The sequence below is a fragment of the Equus quagga genome, chromosome 6 (genome assembly GCF_021613505.1).
Source record: "Equus quagga isolate Etosha38 chromosome 6, UCLA_HA_Equagga_1.0, whole genome shotgun sequence".
Classification (NCBI taxonomy): domain Eukaryota; kingdom Metazoa; phylum Chordata; class Mammalia; order Perissodactyla; family Equidae; genus Equus; species Equus quagga.
Window position 1 is genome coordinate 125,744,101 of NC_060272.1, and position 22,784 is coordinate 125,766,884.

Genomic DNA, 22,784 nt, shown 5'->3' on the forward strand with positions numbered 1-22,784 from the left:
CACAGTGACAGAAATACAAAGCTAGTATCTTCTTGGAACTGCCTGGATGAAGGGACCTGGAAATCAACTTGGGGATGCTGAGAGTAGGACAATGTAGTCCTTCCGACTTAGGAGGTGTTACAATCAGAAGGGAAGTTAGTCACATCCAGTTTAAATCCTTCATTTTACACTTGAGGAAACTGAAGCCTGGAGATGGGAAATGACTTGTCCAGGGCCTCATAGGCCAATCACAGCAGAGCTGGGACTACAACCCAGAATCCCTGACTCCTGGAATGGTTGTTCACAAGGCCAAACTTAAAGCCATCCCGTGGGAATAGAGAATGGCTTTCTAGTGGAAACTCTGGGACTGAAATCAGAGACAGAATGGAAAGACAAAAGGAAATGAGTATGTTAACATTTCACGAAAGCCGTCTGTGAATTAGGCACAGTGCCAGATGTTTTTACGTATTTTTAAACCTCATCTAATCCTCTCAAAAATCCCCATGATGGCGATATTATTGCCATTTTACAGCTGTTAAAAACTGAGGCTCAAAGACGTTAAGTAACCTGTCTCACATATGTGGCCAAGCCCGTATTTGAATCCAGGTCTGCTTGCAAACAGAGCCTGAGCTTCTTCACCCCAGCAGACTGGAAACATCAGTTGGTTCTCAAGGTCATCGCTGATGTGCTAAAACCTGGGACAGAAATTAGGCAAGACTAGCAGCCTCTGCCTTTTCCTGTGGTGAATAGGAAAAGGAGGAGTAGACGGTTCTTTGCTCAAGTATGAGGGCAGGGTGATGGACAGAGTATGGACTCTATTCTAAGGTCATAGTTTGTGTTATGGAGAAATTACCATCTGGAGAAATTTGGGGTGTCTGCTCTCATTTTAGGTAAGGTGACTCAGATAGCTATCTTCCTTTTGGCCTCTCTCTGCGCTTATGAATAATATTTTTATCCCAATCCAATCACTTATATTTGGTTTTTACATAGGTTATTTTAAAAAGTTTTGGATATAATTTGCTTCTGAAACACCCTTGGCTAATAACCACAAAATCCCTCTCCTTGCTGATTTCTATGCCAAATTCTTTAAGAGATTAGATCACCTTCAGATGAATTGTTAATAAAAACTAAAGCAATAGCCAGTAGCATGGATATCTTTGGGCTCTTGGCCAACAAATAAACCATCTGTGTGAAAGAAAACAGACTAACAATTTTGGACTCTGGTCTCTGTGGCCACATTGAGCGTTGACCTCACCGGTAATTACCTAAATTAATTGCCTTTTGGGTTGTGTTTTCTCCTCACACGAAAACTTCTTTTCCCAATTCAAACCATGTGGTTAAAATGAGAAAACAAAAGCAAAAACTACTCCCACACCCTAAAGCCCCCTCTGTCAGGCCTCCCAAGGGGACCCAGGAGAGCCGTTAGAAGGCTGAGAGGGGCCATCATCGCATACCATACATAGGTGGAGGGCTTGTTATTCGCCGTTCCCGCCCACGAGAGGATACCCCTATTGTTTCTGAAAATGCTGACCAGGACCCACACTTCCAACAAAAATTCCTCTACCCCTACAACCGCAGCAGCAAAAGCAGCAGCAGAAGCAACAGCAATAGATAAGTGTTTTGATGAATTGCAAGATGGATAGGGCTCACGGTGCCCCCAGCTCTGCTGATACCAAATGCCTTTAAGATACAGCCTTTCCCATCCTAATCTACAAAGGAAACAGGAAAAAGGAACTTAAAACTCCCTGTGCTCAGACAGAAATGAGACTGTTACAGCCTGCTTCTGTGCTGCTCCTTCTTGCCTCTGACTTGTAAACAAGACCTAGTAGAACACGCGAATGGAAAGTCAGAAAGCTCTGGGTGTTTGAAAGGATCCTTGGGACCTCATGCACATCTGCAGAACCTGGATGGAGAGATCTGGGGAAGCATGGACTCTTTAGCTGGCTTAGTTCTCTACGGAGTCAGCTTGCTCCTTTCTGGTAAGGTTTGGCCTTGTTTTTTTAATTTAGTTTTTTTGTTTTAAACCGAGTTGGTGCTTCTGGGCTCTCTTATCAACTCTTAGTGCTGGTTAATAAGGGGCAGCTGTGACATAGGGGCGACTTCTCTGGGACTCTCCATTTAATATACGTAAGGATTGAAATGCAAAGTCCCCGAGGCGTGAAGTAATTTTTCTAGAATTTCTCTTCTGGGTAATTGCCCCCTGTGTTGCCACAGACCCTGAGGGCTGATTAGGTCACTTTGTTTGAAGAGACATGCTACTGTGGTACTTTATTTTATTGCTCCTTAATTGTGATTGTTTCCTTATGTAAGAAAAAAAAAAGAAGAAGAAACTTGGCTTTACCTGCTCCAAAGAAAACCTTCAGTAATTTTTATAAAATGAAATTCATGCTGAGAATTATGGGGACCCACTTCAGACAGAGTACAGATTGTCATTTTTAAATGAGAACAAAAATCCTTTTCTATCAAGATTTCATATCGGCATGCTATTTGAGTCAAAGCAGTCAAATGCTAAGCTTTTTGTTTTTTCTTGTATTTGGGGGGTCAGAGAGATTAGCACTATATAATTTTTATTGTGTTTTTAAAAAATATTTGGCATATGGTAATTCATAAAGTCTTCATTGCCCAATGAAACGAAAGTTTAGGCAGTCACCGAGACCCGTGGGCGCAGGAGAGTATCGAAACCTGTTGTGGAGTTAAGGACCGGTTGGCCTGAATGTTTTCAGATTTAGTGCGTCTGTTGCTCAGGTTCCCTAGATAGTGGCATATTTCTGTCGTTCATTCACCCTATGGGACACTGGCTGAAAGGGTTATCAAAACCTGAAGCGCAAACCACAGCCATGATCGCCATCAATCTCTCCCCTTCACTTTGAAAGCGTTCTAATTATTGTACTGAAAATAGAATTGATATGGGAAGTGAACTTGGGAAACTTTACTGAACTTAATGGTGCCGGCTCTATTATATTATTAGAATTTGAGCCAAATATACATAAATATCTGCTATATTATTTTTATATTTTTCCGTATCTTTGAAATATTATTAAATATTCAAAAACTAAATCCAATAAGCTAAGAGAATTTCATGTAAAGTAACTTGTTTATAGCTCTTCAGTTTGTTTTCAACAACCAATTATATTGAGGACTTAATAATATTTTTAAGACTAATGATGTATAATACAAATTGCTGAAAGTGAAAGATTATCTGAGATGGTTTCAATATTTACATAGAAGTTGTCTATGTTAACGTAGAAATGTTGATTTCTCCAATAATATGTACCTTTAAACCAAATAATTATCACAATTCTATGTTGGGTTTGTTTCTTTTCTGTGTGACGTATGTATCAGTGACGTGAAATCTGGAACTGATTCTACACCAGGGCTTGCAGTAATGCAAAGCCCAACAGTCTACAGTCGCTCTGAGATACTTTTTAGGTTAAATAAAACACATACACACAGAAACACACACACAAGTTTTAATTCACTTCTTTTCCTCAGAGTGACTATGTTATGGTACTTTGCAATATAGGCTCAGAAGAGCTGTCATATAATCAAACAAAAAAGTTTTGTGGCCACAATAATTTCTCCGTGTCTAGACCTTAGATCCCTGAAAACACAGCACTGACTTCAGCAGGCAGAGGCCCAAGGAGAGGGCTTCATGCTCCTATTGAAAAGGAAGGGTGACACTAACAAGGTTGTTTCTGGGGTAGGTCTGTTGTGTTGAATCCTACCTTACATCCCTGGTCTAAGCCTCTATGAACATGAATATCCAAGGCTTGGCAATTGCAATAACAAGAATCCAGCATGACCGTGTCCACAGGCATAGGGGCCCATTCCTCACACCAGACTCCACCGGTGGGCTACAGCAGTGGGGCAAGGGACTTATGGCTTATGGGTTTATCTCTCTAGTCCTGTGGGTTCTCATTCCTTTTTTCAGAACAAATAGAACTGAAAAAATATATCACATTTGCCTCAATCATGGTGGCAGATGCTGACCCATAAGAGAGTTGGAGGAGGTATGTAGTTTTCAGAAGCCTTCCCCCTAAACCCACCTGGATTCTGGTACATTCTCATCCAACTGAGAATTGTGGCCAATTTCAGCTTATTAACAAGTTCTAATAAACACACTAGCTTTTCCCTACTCCCGCATCCTCACCAAACCAGGCTTCTTTCTCTAAAGGGTCATATGTACAGAAGAACAAAATGAAACAAATCACTCTTTCTGCTTTATCATCGTATGTCCTATGTGATCACCATGATCTGGTGGGAAGTCTCTAGTAGCATGCCTTCTTTCCTGTCTTATTTGACATTTTAAGTAACAACCTGGATTCAGAGAGAGTGGATAGCTTGTTTGAGTGGCAGAGGCAATTCGGTTATAAGATCAGGGAAGTGGTCCCAGATGGAACCTCCCTGTTAGAGCTGGTCTTGGAAGGCCAGTATCAAGTCTGAGTAATCAAGGGTGGAGGTCTAGAAGCTGGGATCAGAGACACACCTAGGAATTATTCTCAGAGGGAGGAGTTTTCTTTCTTCATGGATGCTCCCTTCTAAGCATTGTCTTTGTTGGGAAGTCTCAGCATTTCCCTTTCAGCCCTACCCTTGGAGAGCTTCCTGTAAGGTCTAATTCTTCTAAGACATCCCTCCAGGAGGGAAGGACTCTTCAAAGTCCGTCTCAGAAGGCCATGCTGTGTCGTCTGGGGGATTCAGAGGGGTGGGCTCCAAATTTTTCTGACATTATCAATTTGTCCTCTGGGGCTCTACCCGTAAGAAGATATGTATGTGATTGTGTCACTTAACTTATTCCCTGTAGATGGCATATTGGTTAGAGCACAGAATCAGGATTTAAGTAGATGTCTCTAGGCTGGAAGGGTGGGACCAAACCCAAAAATACCACTTCATAATAGGTAAACATCAAGTCGTGCATTTGGGTTCAATAAATGAGTTATGTATGTTCAAAGTGAGGCCTAGGTTTGGTGCGTTATAGTGAATGACCCCCGAGTTTTGGTGATACACAAAATTCATGAGAGCCAACACATACTGTGCTTGCTGAAAATGTAAAATAAGTTGTAATAGTTTGCATTTGTAGAAACATAAGGTCCAAGTTAGAAATGGCAGTCACTTCAGTTCACACTACTGCTCAAAGCATATCCATTACTACCTTTTTTATTTTGAGGAAGATTAGCCCTGAGTTAACTACTGCCAATCCTCCTCTTTTTGCTAAGCAAGACTGGCCCTGAACTAACAGCCATGCCCATCTTCCTCTACTTTATACATGGGACACCTGCCACAGCATGGCTTTTGCCAAGAGGTGCCATGTTCGCACATAGGATCTGAACCGGCGAACCCCGGGCTGCCGAGAAGTGGAACGTGCGTACTTAACCACTGTGCCACTGGGCCGACCCTCAAAGCATATCCATTAAACACTTAAGACACTTGAGAAATTTGACAGCAAGTGGAGTAGGCAAAGAGGAAGGTAGGTGCTTTAGAAACCATGTCATATGGGAATATTTAGCCAGCAGAAAAGAAATGAAGAGCAGTGTTTTTAAGGGTTTCCATATAGAAGACATCCTTCATTGACATTCGATTTTGCCAGATCTAGGATCTGGGGATGGAAGGAGTTGTACAAAGACAGTTTGGCTTTACTGATGGGAACCTTCTAAAAATTGAACCATCACCTCCACCGGGAGGAGAGTTCAGGCAAAGGTCAGGTGATCATCTATTAGGGATGTGAAAAGAGGATGTGGAGTGTGACGGTTACTCCCTTTCACATCCTTTTCATTTCACTGTCTTTTTGTGGCTTCTCACTGATCACTTGGCAGGTGGATAAGGGTTCAGAAAAGTCACAAAGATCTTTGCCCAGCGATATCAAACTGGTGTGTTTCCTGAATGTGGACCCTAGCATGGTCAATTTACACTGAATTTTAACTCAATCAACATGCCTTATGAGAAAAAAAAGCACATGTGCGTGTGCTATGATGACTCTTTTGAAGCCACTGCTCTGTGGGACCAAGGTAGGGCTAATCAAGAAGGCAGGAGAAGAAGTGAAGGGTGTGGACTGTGAAGTCACAGACCTGGGGTTAAGCTTGAATTGGATGACCATGGGCAAGTTATTTGATTTCTCTGTCGCAGTTTTCTCATCTTTTATGGATGCGAATGCCTATTTCCCAGAGTTGTTATAAGCCTGAAGTGTGATAGTGCATGTAAAGTGCTTCACCAGTAAGAACTCTCTTAAATGAAGCCGGTGTAATCAAAAGAGGCGTGTTGCTGTGAGGACCACTGGGCTAGTTCAAGACTGGTCTAATGTTTCCTAGGACGTAGGGGAGTCACTTACCACTCACAGAAGCAGTCTCCTTCTAAAAGACCTCCCCATAATCCAGTTCCTCAAATTTTGTGCTGGTCACTTACCACTTGGCCAGCCAGCCCGCTTGGCCCGCTAACCAGTGCCTCCCCTCACCTCTCCATTTATCCCTGCTTATGGCCCTTCTACTTCAACCAGGTCCATCTCCACAATCTATGCATTCTTTCCTCTTGGCTCTTGTTCACACTGTTCCATCCATTTGGAAATGACATTGTCCAGGTCCACTCTGCAAACACAATTCAACTCAACTTGCCTAGGCCAGCTCTTCCTCATGATGTTATTCCCCTAATTCTGAGTTCCTTTCTACACAGGCTGTGTCTTTGAGCTTTGGGCACATAGATTTAGCTCAATTAGCCTCTAACATTTTGACGAGGGATATTATTTCTTTTTTATTCTCCCTAGTGCATGTATTTAATGTTCAGTAATCTTTATTGAATGAAATTTAATATTCCATTGTAAGAAGCCATTGAGATGCCACAGCAGACCTGAAAGAAAGAGGAATTGTGTGGAAAGAGTTTTAGCCATGTTGAAGTAATAATAATGATAATAACAAAAATAATAATAAATCAATTTCATAAACATGGCAGGTACTATTCACTCATATCTTAAAAGGTTGGTTTATGTTAAATATTTGATGTAAATAAGGCCAAAAGAAAACCCCCTTCTTCCCTTAGGTATGAAATGTAAAAGATACACTCATGAAAGTGGGTTTAACCAGTCCTTTATCTAATAGTAGGTATTGTACAATTGTTGAATATTACCCAAAAGAGATGCATACTTTTTACTCAGTACACATTTATTGAGTTGTTACCTGCCTATCATTCATTCATTCATTTACTCAACTCTCATTTCAATCAATGAACACATATTGAGGACTTACTTTGTGCTATGTACTGTACTGGACACCAGGAATGCAAAAAAGGCTGAGTCATTTTTTTGCCTTTGCTAAACTCACATTTAGTAGGAAAGATGACTATAGCAGATGAATTATAAGATGCTGTGATAACTGCTATATTAGGGTATGTACAAAATCTGGTTTTTCAAGAGCTACAAAAATTCTTATTGGCTCCAATAATAAAATATGAAACGTTAAAATCTAAATTAAACATAATAATTAAATGTCTAAAAACATATAATGTCAACTTCATTAATTGCTAAACTTAGTATGAATAAAATTAATAATATTTGAAAACAATCTGTAGGGTAGATTTTCCTCACTTTGCAAGAACTCCTAAATAGTCATGAATATTACCAAAATTATGGCCAATTATAGTTATGAGTTACTCATAGCTGAATGATTTTAAAACTAAAAGGATGAAAAGGAAAAAGGGAGAAAAGAGCTTTCCATTTGAGGGAGCAGGGGGTGTGAAATAGCGGGGCAAGCTCGAGGAAGTCAAGGAAGACTGGAATGCAGGGCGGAGGTGGAGGACTAACGTTGGCGTCAGATCGGAAAGGGCCTCGTGGGCCATTTTAAGTAGCTTGTCCCTCATTCTGTTGAAATTTTGTATGGTGTTTGTTCTATCATATCTGATTTATGCCTTGGAAAATTCACTCTGATAATAGTGTAGGGGATGGATTGACGTGGCAGAGACTGTAAGCCTGGAACAATTTGGCTTCGCAATGCTCCAGGCAGGAAGGACTCGATGAAGTGGCGGATTGAAGAAGGGGATGAAGAGAGCGATTGAGAGTATAGGAGGTGAAACTGTCCGGGTGGTGATTGGTTGCATGTGGGAAGTTGAGAGAAGGGGGGAGAATGAGCATTGTTCCAAGGTTCTGTTTTGGGCAATAGCTGTGCCGCTCAGTGTGCTGGGAAGCATGGCCGCAGGACTTGTTGGAGATGGGCTGGGTTGGAGCAAATAATTATTTTGTACATGTTGATTTTGAATTTTCACATAAAGGTGGATATTTAGCAAAATTTGACTCTCTGGGTCTGAAGCTCAGAAGAAGAGGATTGAGCATGGAATTGAGACATAGAAATTATGGTTTATGGTAAGTGAAGCCATGGGCATGGGTGCATACCAAGATTTAAGTGAAGGGAAGAGAAAGAGGAGACAGCCATGGGTTCTGTGAAGAAGCAGTCAGGGAGTTAACAGGTGAAGCAAACCCGGACTCCTTTCCTGGGATTTTAGAGAATTGGTGTTGTGGTAGCTAAGGAAGGAGAGAGTTTCCGAAGGGGACAGTAAGATGGGGCCAGCAAAGTGACAGCGTCTGGGCCTGGAGTGGGGACACCAGACTACAGGTGTGTTGTTTTACAGAGAGCCAGCTGCACTGATGGCATTACTGAACCAGAGCTGGAAGGGATGTCGGAGGATCAGCTGGCATCACTCCCAGCCTTCAGGAAGAGGAATGTCGAAAGTTGCCTCTCTTACTGCTGGAATTTGAAACAGATAACCCAGTTCCCACCAGTCTGGCCAGATATTCCTTAACTCACATCACAGGTGCAGAATGTTTTTTAGATTGAGCCATGCCTACTTCCCTCTCCATCCCTCCCCCACTGCCTCCTTTTGTCTCTTCAGGAATCTGACCATCCTTCTCCCCCTGTCCCTTCCCATAGCTGCAGGGGCAGGTGTGGAAACGTGGATCTGCCGGATGGACAGAGTCTTGACTCTTCGACACATCTGTTGATGAGAGGGAGTGCATTCCCACTGCCTGGTGGTTCCGTGTCTAACATGGTGTGGGTGTAAGAAAGACAAGCCAAAGGTGCCCATCAGGCAGCCAGTTGAGGGGCATCATGGGCGGCTGCTGTTTGCTCTCTGCTTGTCACAGCCCCTTGCCTAGGGCTTGACCAGTGAGGTGTGTGTGGTGGTCACACCCATCTCAGCAGATCTGTCAGCTTTCCCGCTTTTGTTAGAGGGTGATATCATGCTTCCTGGGGGGAGTGCTGGAAGACAATGCTCAGCCACTTTCCTCCAGATACAATAGGCGGAGTCAGGAAGGCAGTATTGACATTGCTGGGCCTGGGGAGGCACTCACTGCTCTGCGGCCGTCAGACGGTGAACCAGCTTAACCTTGGCACACAGGGTCTGAGTTGTGCAAGGCGTCTGGCTGCAGAGCCAAAGGCGACTCCGCCCTGGGGACAGGAGTGCTTTAGACATCTGGGAATCTGGGATGGGATTCAGATTCCGATCCCTGTGTCAAAAACAACCACAAAACAATAACAGTACCAGTAATAACAAAAATGACTACCACAGATTGAATGCCTCTATTGGCAAGTATTTAATTTTTTCATTTTTTTGGTGAGGAAGATTGGCCCTGAGGTAATGTCCATTGTCAATCCTCTTCTTTTTGCTTGAGGAAGACTGTCATTCAGCTAACTCCTGTGCCAGCCTTTTTCTATTATGCCTGTGGGATGCCACCACAGCATGGCCTGATGAGTGGTGTGCAGGTGAACACCTAGGATCCAAACCTGTGAATCCCGGGCTCCCAAAGCGGTGTGCACAAACTTAACCACTATGCCACTGGGCTGGCCCCTAATATGATTTTTAATATCTCACAACCTTGCACAATAGGTATTATTCATTTTTTTAATAGATGGCAAAACTGGGACTCACGAAGGTTAAGTGACCTGCCCAAGGTTAAAATGTAGTGGATATCCATTACTTTGGACTGTCTAACATCCCTAATTTTCAAGAGCTGCCATGCTTTCCCTCCATGTGATTCTGATGGGACTATCACTGATCTCAGAGTATACCGTCCATCTGACTAGAACAGTTCGTTCAGTTGGAGGATGCATGACCCAAAAGGGCCAGTTAGATTCTTTCTCTGGGCATTTATGAGCAAGATATTCTCTTTTTTCAGTGAGGACACTGTACACATGGAGCTACCAGCTTCCCTGGGCACTTGATGGAAGCATGTCTTTGGTAGAAGAGAATGAAAACAATAACAGAGAAAACAGAACTAAGACAGGCACTCTGATTTTATTTGAGCCCTGGGTCCAGTGGTTTTAGGTCAGGGACCCATCTGCCCCTTCCAGTTATGGGAACCAGTTACTTTTATTTGCTTGTGCTGTTTTGAGTTGGTTTCTGTCTCTTGAAAGTGAATGGTCCTGAGTGACCACATTGTCTCAATGGGAAGTGCTGGAGACAAGAGGTAAACTGAGAATGACCTGCACCCAAAACCTTAGCTCTTTCAAACACTTCGCTGTGCTGTGTTCTAACTTTGCATGGTCATCTCAGGTTTGTTCCTAGAAAATGAGGCTGATAACAGTACTTACTCATGTGGTTTTGGGAGAAGATTTTAAGAGATACTACTTAAATGTACTTAGCACAGTGTTGGTACATGATGAATACTTGATAAAAATCAGATGATCTTAGTTGTTTGCTTATAAACAAAGCTGGGGACTCTTATGTCACCTACATCAGTCCTTTCAAAACACATCTCCATCCATGAGGGCAGGCAATTCATATTCTAGGCCAGATGGAGCTCCCTTGCTTTCTTTGGGGAAACTCAACCTTGATACCTTGTCTCAGGGACAAGGAGAGCAAAGCTTAGAACTGTGCATTCTTGGGCTTTTGCTAAAAATCTGGAGTGTCAGGTGGGAGAATTCTTTCCTGTGGCCCTACCAGCTGGCAAGATGCTTCTCCCTACTTTTCTCCTGCCAGCCCCTAATTTCCTCTTTTCTTTGGTCTTGACCAAACAGAGGCTCTAGGATGATTTGTCATCTGTGGGTCCCCATCTCATTTATCCCAAATCTAATTCCTAGTTCTTGACAATTTACTGTGGAATTGTCACTTCCAGGTGGAATATGCCTCACTTCTGACCAAGCTCATTATTGGATTTTTGGCCCCATCTTGGAGGGTTTGTGTGTGTGTGTGTGTCTGTGTGTGTGTGTGTCTGTGTGTCTGTGTGTCTGTGTGTGTGAATAGCTCTGTCCTCATTTCACCACCGTCTTTCCTCTAATTCCTCCTCCTTTTAGTCTCCATTCCTCTTTGCGTCCAGTACCTTTTGAAAGCACTTTCTAATCTTCCGGGGTTGATTTAAACACCCCCCTGTTTTACTTCATTGCTACCACTTCAGCATCAAAGAGCAGGGCAGTAATGGTAGTTAGTTGTGGTCAACAGCTATTCAGGAGCCAGTCTTTGCCCACTTCCCCAGGCTCTGGCGATTTTCTGTCCCTCATGCTATGGTGGAAGTGTATTTCAGTTACACCAGGTTCTTTGTGGTTTCTGAAACTTCACTTTCAAGCCCCCACATCTTTGTGTCTGCTGTTGCCTTTACCAAGAATGGCCTCTTCACAGTCTCTTCTTCACCCCCGTCTGACTTATTCATGCTTCAAGGTTTATCTCAGGCGTCATTTCTTCCAAGAAGTCTTCCTTAACCTCCTTGCATGGGGTTAGGGACTTGCCTTAGCCTGGATTCCACCAAAAACATGGCCTGAGGCAAAGGCATATGTGCAGGTAGATTATTTGGGAAGTGACTTCAGGGAACAAGAGTGAGGGACTAGGGAAATGGAACTGTGCCAGGACCATGTTGGCTGCTGCAATAGGCGCCTGGTGCTCCAGACCTTCCGAGGAGCCTTATGGAATGAGACTCAGAACTCTTCACCTGCGAGGAAGAAGGGGAGGCATTCATCCATTGCTACCCTCCACCTTTGCACAAGGGTTATGTAGATGTAAGCAGCTAGTGAATTCCCGCAGGTGTCCTATGCTGGTGTGCCAGAGAAAGTCCCACGGGAGGAAGTGAGATATTCTCGCGTGGACTCTGGGGGAGCTACTTTGAGATTACACCTGCTCAAAGCTGGTGGAGGCCTGCTCCGAAGTGGCCTAGGCAGAAGCAGCTGCTTCCAGAGCTGAGACGGGGATGATGCATTCGAGCTCAAGAGATGTCTGATACAGGCAGCCTTGTGCTTACCTCTGTCATAAGACTTAGAACATTAAATTACAATCAACAGTTTGCTTATTGGTTTTGCCCACTAGGCTATGCACTGTGTTTGACATTTCAATGTTCTCAGCACCGGACATAGTATCCTGGCTGGCAGAGAAATGCTTTAATAAATGGTTTTGCATTGGATTAAATATTCTGACCTAGTTCTTCCCTAAGTGTGCTATATATACTACTCCTGGCCAAAAAGGTGATTTTACGTGATGCTTGGAAGAATATTTTTAATTACAATATTTATTTGTCTGTATATATAGACAAAAGTGTGTGTATATGTATCATATCAATCATTTAGCTTCATGAATATTATAGCTTAATATGAGGCTAAGGAAAAAAACCTGAGTTAATTTAAAGAGAGTGGTCAATAGAACAATCGTACAGGTAGCACGTAGACTCAGCAAGAATCATGAAAGGGATGCGTAAATTAACGCAGTTTGGGAGACACTGCTCTAATCGAATAAGCTAGCCAATCCTCTTTAGAACTCTGTGTGTGTGTGTGTGTGTGTGTGTGTGTGTGTGTGTGTGAGCATGCGCACGCACACATGTGCATGCACAAATGAAAAACAGAAAAGTAATTTGGCCATGTAATTAATACTATCCTAGTGACACGCACAAAGTGAAGGAGATTCTCATGGTGACCAACCTGTCTCAAAACACTGTCTTCATCTCTAATCTTGCTTCTCCTAGGAAACCTGGAAAGTGGACATTTGTTAATAAAGCACAAACAAGACCTGTTTCCCCCTTGGGCATACTGGGCATCCCCAAAAAGGCCCAGCAATCAGCCACCAAACCAGTGGGCAATGCCCACCGGTAGAGGAATGGGTAGGTCAGTTAGATTCATTCATTCAAGCTAACGTTTACTTAGCCCTTCCTGTGTCCTGGGAATCTGCTAGGCATGGGAGTTACAAAGATGGTTAAGAAAAGGACCTGACCTCAAGTGGCTTGCAGTCTGGTGGGTGAGAAGTTCTGCTCTAATAGAGGCAGACAATGTATGTTGGGAGCATGGAAGCTGGAGTGAGTAATCCTGGAAGAGAACAGGTGTTTCACCAAGAGGGCGACATTTGACAAGGATGAGTAGAATTATGCTTTGTGGAAAATCAGGAGTGGAAGTGAGAAGTTGAGGCATTCTAGGCAGAGGGAAAAGCATGAAAAATGAGGAATAAAAATTTTAAGAAACACGTGGGCCGTGGTTCTTTTTGGCTACACTGTAGGTTACACTGAAGCAGGTGGCAGGAGATGAAGCTGGGAAGATGGGTTGGGAAGAAGGCAATTTAGTTTGAGATCAGCTGAGTGGGCAGGGACAGAGACACTTATGGAAGCTGTTAGGATGTAGGGTGAAGCTTTATGAGGGAATGAGATTACCCAAGAAGAGGATGGCAGGATAGTTCTGGGAACACCTATATCAAGGGGAGATATGGGTAGAGGAAGAGGAAACTGAAGGCATTCAATGAGACAAGCCAAGGGAGGAGGGAGTTTCAACCACACCAAAAATTACAGAGGCAGGAGCAGGGTAAGGAGAGGGACTGGAGAATTTGGCAATTAGGTGCTGATGCAAATCGTTTCTAGTAGATGGGCAGAGCTAGGGTTGAGGAGTAAGAGGGAGGTAGGGAAGTGGAGTAGGCAGGCCAAGATTCCCTCTGAGAGATGTCCCATGTCCTGGCAGCTTCCTCTTTCCATGTGCTTTTCTGGAAGCTTGATTGCAGGGTGATCTGGTAGGAGAAGAGGTGAGATCCTCTCTGCCATCACTGGCTCAGGGTGCGAGGAGGATATGCAGAAGTTTGAAGGAACTGGGGAAAGACCTCTGCCATCACAGACACTCTGCCCTTCCCCTGGACATGGTCCCCAAATGACCTGAATTAGGGAATTATTTTAGTTTCACAAATATGTGGTAATGGAGGTAGATGTTTTCATGGAGGGGCCACACACTGATCTCTAGAATAACAGAATATTAGAACTGTCAAAGCTTAAAAGACTATCTAGTCCAGTGTTCTGAAGGGTCCCAGAGAATACTAACTCCAAGAGAAGCGTAGAGTCCTTTCTTCCTTTTAACTGAGTATCATGTGGAACTAATGTCCTGCACCTCATGAAATGCTGATGTGATTCAACCTGCTCGTCTGACAGCTGCCCACACAGGCCCAGAGAGTTCAGCACTTTGCTCCAGCTCACTCAGCTCAGCAGACACTAAGCTTCTTCACTTTAATAGGGAGTGTGAAAGGCAAGGTAGATTAGAGCTTAATGCATGTCCTGTGTAGTCAGACTGCCTGAACTTGCGTTCCAGCTTTCTCATTGTAGTAGTTAGCTATTTCTGTGTAACAAATGACTCCCGCAACTCAGTGGCTAAAATGACATTTATCATTACTACATGTCTTTGGGTCATTTGAGGTGTGGCTGATCTATGCTTAACTCAGGAAGATGGTTCTGCGGCAGGTTGCAGCAGCTGGGGCAGCTCTGCTTCTTGCTGGAGGGATGTGGGTTGTCTGGTGACTTTGCTCCCACGTATCTCATCCTTCTTGGATCAGCAGATTACCCAGGGTGTGTTGTTCTCACGGTGATGTTAGAAACACAAGAGGGCTAAGGAGAAACTAATAAACGAGTGAGGCTTCTTAAGGCCTAGGCTCAGAACTAGCATACCGTCAATCCCAAAGTCAAGTGCCATGCCCACAGCCAAGGGCTGGGAGGTACACTGTGCCCGTGATGAGGCTGAAGCGAGTGTATAGATGCAGGGAAGGTTGAAGAGTTGAGACCAACAATTCGATCTGCTACAACCACTACTAGTTTTGTGCTGTGGTGTAAGTACTTGGCTTTGTCTGTAAAATAAGCATCATGATAGCATTTACCTCTTGGGGGAGGATTAAATAAGTTAGTTCATGTAAACCACTTAGAACAATGCTTCGACTTAGACAACACTAGGCAGATGTTAATATGGTTACTAATTTTATCCACCCAACCATCACCACCCATGCATGATGGAGGATATTTGGGGTCTTTGCCACCAGCGTGGTGATGGGAGGGTTAGAGTTGACTTCACAAATTAGCCCAGCATCAGCCATTCTCCACCGGCAGGAGGGCTCAAAGGAGTGACCTTCTGCAGAGCCCCTGAATCACTCATTTATAAATTCCTTTCTTTCTCTCATAAGTGCTTAATGGCCACAGATGCAAGGCCCCTGGCAGCTTGCTTTGCACTGCCTGGCTGTCCCAGCCTCTTTGCCCTGGATATCTCACACCCAGAGTCAGCAGTGCTTTTCACACAAACCATCTGCCAAGAGGTGTGGAACTGGAGCCAGAAACACACAGCAGCTGCAGGAGCTCAGCCACATTCAGAGGCCTGTAGTAATCTCTGAAAGGGCCTGAACAGAGCCCTGACCACTGAGTGAGTCTCAAGTACGTGAGCCATCAGCAAAGTGCGATGGTAACATGAGTAATACATGAATTCTGCCAGCTGCTTCTGGAATCCAACAAAAAACAGTGTCGTTGCCAGCCATGGGGAGAAAAATCACCATTAATTGCATCAGTGTCTTCCCATTAAGGCTGAGGAGAGCCGGTAATGTAGGCTACCTTCTGTTCAAGGGCCTCTTTTCCTCTTGTAGAGCTCACTTTCTGATGGAACTCATGGCTTATAACCGCTCCCAAGCCCACCTTTCACCCTTAACCTGGGGGTTATAAGCGCAGCCTCTAGGGGCAAATGAATCTAGACTAGAGCCCCATTCAGCAGTGTGAGGGCTGGGTGACCTTGGACAAGGCATTTCACCATCCCACAGAATGGGGATCGTAAGGTTGCCCACACTAAAAAGTTGTGAAGGTTACATGATATAAGCAGATCGCATGCTTAGTGAAGTGCTGGTTCATAAGAAATGCTTAATAAATATTAACCATCACTATTATTTCTTATGTCTCCCTATGCCATTAGAGTATTGCCCCTAAGAGCACCCTGTCTCCAAGAATCTGTGTAAATGTTGCTCTATTCCAGTCCATCCCATTTCAACCTCTCTCATCCCTTCCCAGCCCATTCTATTCTATAAATATTCTTTGAGCTTCTATTCTGTGCCCAGCACTGGGCCAGATACTTAGCAGGTATAAAGATGAATAAAAGAAAGCCCTTGCTAAGGAAGTTGCTGTTGGGGTGTAAGTTTCAGATAAATATTATTGGGTCCTCATTATTCATAGTAGTTATGGTCTACAAACCACGAAACAGGGTTAGATTCCTGCAAACCATAACATTTTTGTCAACTGTTCAATACATAATCCAGTTTTGTGTGTTTCTGTTTAAAGACAAATCATTTAATGTATGTGGCTGATTCGTCCAACAGCACTATAACCCCTGCCTGATCAAAGCTTGTCTAACACACATATTTTCTCCTAAGGCCTGTCCCAGCATTCTTGTGCTTAGGAACATTAGACAGCACTTCAACGCTATGCTTGGGAGCCATTTTAAATGGTGAAACTGCTGAGAAAAAGCACAAAAATGTGAAAAAGTGGCAGTAAATATATCGCAAAAAGGACACTGGTTACAGTGTGAGAGCTGAACAGGGTGGTGCTGCTTCACCTCGGTTGGGAACATTTGCGTGTGAGGGAGGACTCAGGGTTTACCCTGCTCTGACGTGTGTGCAAATGACTGAGAAGGCACAATGACTATCAATGTTGAGGTTATAAATAAATCGTAGGCAAATTCCCAGGTATGGAATCAACAAATAATGAGGATAGACTGTTCATACAATTGACTTAACATCTCAGGCAGCAATAAAGTTTCTGTAGTAGTACAGGGCGAGCACAACAGAGAGAGAGGAATGGACTCAGTCTGGGGCGATCGGCCTCCACTGACAACTCAGACTGAAATTCAGAAGGACTTCTCTGACAGAGCAGACAGTAGGGATGGAAACACAGAAGGATGAAAGTAAGTGGATAGATGCAGCCAGATTGGCCAGAGTGGGGCTGCTGGGTGACGGGATTTCTGCCTCCAGCACTGGACTATGTAGCCTAGTTTTGACTGGCTGCCCCGTAGCAGGCCTCTTCCCACCCACATCCTTTTAGAAGGAAGACCCAGCACTCTGAGACGTCAAACAAATGTAACAAAGGGTTTCTTGTGGTCAAAGGAGAAGATGGTTTGTGTTGTACAGTGTGCAAAACTTAATAAATTCACAAGCGGACATCTCTCTGTTCCTCCCGCTAAGTTCCTCTCCAGCCTCCTCGTTGCTCCTCCCTTCCTTCCATTGCCTCTGCTATTCCAGACAATTCCACTTTCACCCTTTGCGTACACCACTCTGCAAAACCAAAGCCAGCCGATTTCCACCCCCATCTCCTCTAGACTCTTAGCAAGAGCCCTGGGCTGTTATTCAGGCATGGCTTTTGGAATTTTTCCTCTACCCTCCATTTCCCACTCCAAGGGGCTTATCTAAATATTCACCCAGTAAACTATTTTCTCCATATTTTGGCATAAGCAATAAATAAGTCCAAGTTTGCAGATGAGTTACCACTCCCTCTCATTGCCTCTGCCAGTTATCCCTGACCGAATAAGTGTTTTCTCATCTCGGACCCATGATCCAGGGTTTCTGCATTTTCAAAAGACGCTGGTCCAGGCCCCAGCCACACTACATATTCAGTAAATGAAGAGATTTCCACTAAACTGATGATTTGGGGAAAAGAGATATCTTTGTAATGTTTTCTTCCACACAACTGATATGTAATTTTAATTATTGTAGTTTTCTTACAAATTCCACAGCAAGGGTTAGAAAGTTTCATCACATTAAGTTCTAAACATTTCTTCCTAATTCTCATCAAAACTTCCAAAGGTACTGTTATCAAAACTTAACAAAATAGTTATGAATTTTATCTTGAAGAATAAGCAGGAGGGATAGCTGAGAAAATTATGGGAAAAAAAGTGTAATGTCTTAGGAATAGCTCTACTAGACCTTAAGACAGGGTGTAATACTGGAATGACAGTGGGGTGCAGTCCAAGAGCGCGGACACACAGATCAACAGACTAGAAAGGCCAGAACCAGACCCGAGTTTATATAAAATTTTAATATCCTCTAAAGGACACAAATCAGTGGGAAAAGGAATAAAAGTTCTGGGAAAATTAGTTTTCTGTTTGGAAAATAGAATTGTTTAAAAAACCCATCTGTTACCACACACCAAAGTAAATTTCAAGTGGATTAAATGTAAAAAATCAAGCCATCAAAAGAAGATGGAAGTGAATATTTATTGACTTTTCATATGGAGAAGGACTTCTTAAGTTTAAAAACAATTGAAGAAACCACAAAAATAAAAATCAATATACTTAGTTACATAAATATTTAAACTGTTAATCCAACAATAAGCAAAATTAAAAGGCAAAGAACAAAATGAGAAAAATGCTTGCAATAAATATGGTATATAAGAGATTAAAGCATTTTTGTGAAAGAAGCTCATTGAAATTGATAGAAAAAAATTAATACAATGCAAAAAGAGAGGAGCAAATAATTCATGAAAGGAGGAAACACAAATGGTTAACATGTGTGAAAAAGCTCACCCTCTAGATTAAAATCAAATAAAAATAAGATGCCATTTTTCTGTATCAAACTGGAAAAGATTAAAAACCAAATGAGAATACTCAGTAACACACAGCTGGTGTTGGTGAAGTGTTCACTCTCGTACACTGTAGATTTAGATAGAAATTTGGCAATGCACAGCAAAATGTTATGATAAGATTTACAATGTTATGATAAGATTAAGTAAAAGTTCAGGATATGAAATTATATTTGGATTTAACCTAGGACAAAACTATGTATGTTGGTTTCTACAGTTTCTCTCTATATATATTCTGGGGAAAAAAATAAAGGATATACATCAAAATGTTAAGAATAAAAATGTTCCTTCCTAAGCATTTCTCACTTCTCACTGTGTTTGGGTAGGCCTGATTTGATGTTTAAAGAAAGACTTCATAATAAGAAAATATATTTTTAAATAATTTATATTCTGAATGCTCTAAAAAGACCATTAAGTATATTATTTTTTAGTTTTAGAGATACTCTTTGATGGTTTTGTTAATTCTTAAGTTGTTATCACCTAACAGGATAAAAATAAATATAAAATGACCCACATTTATCGGGACTGCTGTCTATTTTGAGTACATGTTTATGACTGTCAAGATATTAATTAATGCAGTGTTACTGCAGAAAAAAAGAGAATCCAGAGACATCTCTTCCTTGGACATCTCCTTATTGGCACGCTCAGATGGCCTGTTGAAATAAGACCAGGAAAGATAGTGAGAAATGTTTTTCACAATATTCAGTTGATTTTTAAAGTTTAGGAGTAAAAACTACTATACAAATTGAAACTCTGGGTAGTTTCTTCAGATTATGGCATTTGTGTGCTTAGCTTCATTAAAATGTATATTTTTCTGAGTATAAAAATAATTCATGTTCATGTAGGAAAATTTGGATACACAGAAAAACATTAAAAAACATCCAGCCACCAGAGTTAACTAGACATGCTCCTCAATGATATAAGACATATAACATATATATGTTCACATATATATATAGAGAGAGAGACAGACAGAGGGACAGAGACAGAGAGACAGACAGAGGGACAGAGACAGAGAGACAGAAAGACAGAGACGGAGAGACAGGTTTTGGTTGTTTGGTTTAAACATCTGTTAATTATAGTCTTTAAACATAAAACCAGTTGTGCACGCTCTCTTTTATGATGGGAGCTGAGAGAGAAAAATAAAGGTCTCAACCACGGGATCAATGGCCACAAACCAGAAGGGACCCCGTGGAAAGTGAAGTCACAGAACTAATATCCAGGTCTGCTGGTGCTTCCATATTATAATCAAGTAATGCCTGAAACACATACTTTCCTCTTATCCCTGGACCTCTCTCATCACTTGGACTTAACCCTCAGGGATGGAGTGAGGATTCGGGGAAGTGTGAGGAATGAGGGTAAATATCAGAAATGGGGTGGGAATGTCATATACACATTATTTGGTAATAAAGGAAAGAGTCATGGCTTGTTTTTAGGGTCATGAAATAGTTGGGAATATCCAAGAATGCCTCATGTCAGAGGGCATATTTCAAAATGTCATGTACTTCTGGCTCTGTCTCTTTCGCTCTTCACTTCGCTGTCTTTCTTATGAACCCTAGAGACCACAGTGAGCTGAGTCTGAGTAAGGTGAGGACTGCAGGCCACCACTGCCCTCCACAATCTTCCACTAGGGAAGACTTGTCATTACAGTGGCCAGATGACATGTTCAAACCTGGGGGCTCGTGTCCTGAGCTTATTGCTGCCCTTTCATATTTGTATCAAAACTAATTACCAGGGCATGTCTGATCTTTCTACAAATCTCCCATCAGACAGTAGGCCACTGGCTTTCTTATTTGCTTTTTAGAGCTCTGGGGCTTCCCAGGAAGCGTTTGTGTGGCTGCCCCAGCTGGTGAGAGGGAGGTTGAGGTCTATGCCTGTCGGTCTCTGGGCCCTGTGCCCCTGCTTCACCCCAACTTCAACCAGAGCAGCTATACTTTTATTTAGTTAATATAGTCCATATAATATTTCATTTGGTAAAAGGATGGCTTTGCTTAAACAAAAGCACGTTGGGAAACTGCTGACATAAGGTTAGGATTTGCTCTGGCAAAGACCACCTGGAGCTGGGAACGATAGATGGATATTCTGTATGAGGAATGATTGGCTGAGCCAATAGTGGTTAGAAGTACAGGTTTTGAAACTGAAATATGAGGCATGGAAAGCTGATTTATTTCTTCTATTTGCTGTAGATTGGAAACCAGATAATCTTGATAATCATGTCTGTATATCAAGGCTGGCAAGATGTTGATAGAAGGTTTGAGAGACTCTTCTAGAAGTAAAGAGGATGCATTTTAAGTCATGAACTTACTAACACTGATTTTTGTCAGTGTCAAGGTGAAGCTTATTTGCGAGAAAGCAGAGTTTTGGGTGGATGAACTGTTGCTGTATTCATGTTAATATTGTGTATACTTAAATTAGAGAGTTACCATCATCTCATTGACTCAGTGAGATTTACTGCCTAAAACCTGAAGTTCTGTAGGAGCTTGGGGAATCTACTGAATGTGGGCAGCTATTTCCTTCTACGCTGACATATGAGTATTGCTCCCTTTCAAACATTAAAATTTGAAATCAGCCACACAGACCTCAGCCATCAAGTTTTAATATCAAGCACACACAATAGAGCAAAATGTTGGATTTCTTTGAATACGTTCTACATTATATAATCTCAGAACTAAAGCCAATTTAACCTAGTATTTAACTCCATGAGGAGCCCAAATTAGAAGTAGCAACAATTCTATTTGAAACTTAGGACTCTGGCTGATTAGTCATATTTTAGAATTCTGAATCCAGGGATTTGGGACTTTAGTTCCTAGAACACATGGTAAATCTTGTTTTCCAGTGGTGACCTTAGACCAGAAATGTGTAGCATCCTTACATGGAGTCAGATTTCATCATTAAAGAAACCACAAATTAAAACTTTATGGTCCCTACTAGAAGTCAAGTCCATGTAAAGATCTAACAGATTAAGAGAAGGAGAGCTTTAGCAATGCAGCCCAGGACGCCAGGACTTGCAAGGAAGATGGTTCTCAGTTTTCGGAAACATATATGCTAACTGAGCTCATTTCTTGCCCTTTTTTGTATTTCTTCTCTGGGCTGTTACTACAAGGGAAAAAGGAACAAAAGGGGTGTAAAATACATTTTATAAAGGATCCTTGTCTTATTGCACCATTATTGTGCTGGATAATTAGCTCGCTCTCTGGACCTCATTTTCTCAGGATGGAAGATAAAAATGCTACTGCAAATGTTAACTTTTCCCTGTGATGGGCTCTGCAGGCAGGATCACACCTTGGGAAGGTCTAGTTGTGACTATTTTGCAAGGGAGCAAACCCCGTTTTCTCTTCATGGCTCTCACAACTTCAAGGAATCATAAATCATCATCACCATCATCATCATTACCGTTTATTGAATATTCCACTATTTGTCACACACTCTTAACGCATCATTCATAGAATTTACAAAAGGTATTTTCACATGTGCCTAGATCTGTACATTTATCCATCCTCAGCAAAATGCTTAGAGGTTAGCATCATCATCTCCATTTTACAAATGACTGATCTGAAGCACAGGAGGCTGAGTACCTTGTGTATGGTCCTGTGTTACGTAAGTAATACATGGCCCATCTGGGAATCAAACCTGGGATGGCTTGACTCCCCAGGCTCTGACCACATACCGCATGGCTCAGCTGCTCAGCCAGGCTAAGCTTCCTGGCCCTCCACTGCGATGTGATCTGTTCTGCGACAGGCGTAGCGCCCCGCAAGGCAGCTGGAGGTGAGGAAGACCGTTTAGACACGTCACGACGAAAGGCACAACTGTAGGTCCAAGGCTTGGCGTGCAGAGCACAAGCTGCTTGCTTTTCTTCCAAAGAATTCAATTTTTAAAATGTTTATCTTTTTATTCTGTGTGTACAATAGCACCATCCAGAGATAACCACTGTGAACATTTCCCAGATAAGACTGAATTTTATCTCTCTCGCTGTGGGATTCAAATGCCCTCTGCCAGGTTTCCCCCGTGAATTCCCAGG

At 42.5% G+C, this 22,784-nt stretch overlaps 1 protein-coding gene across 1 annotated transcript in view; it reads left to right on the forward strand.

The window, feature by feature from the left end:
• The first annotated feature begins 1,535 nt into the window (after positions 1-1,535).
• TEK (TEK receptor tyrosine kinase) overlaps positions 1,536-22,784 on the forward strand; it is a 103,951-nt gene continuing 82,702 nt past the window's right edge. Inside the window, exon 1 of the mRNA XM_046664773.1 lies at positions 1,536-1,958. Within this exon, the coding sequence (XP_046520729.1) occupies positions 1,907-1,958 (52 nt within the window). The 5' untranslated portion in view covers positions 1,536-1,906. The remainder of the gene's footprint in view (positions 1,959-22,784) is intronic.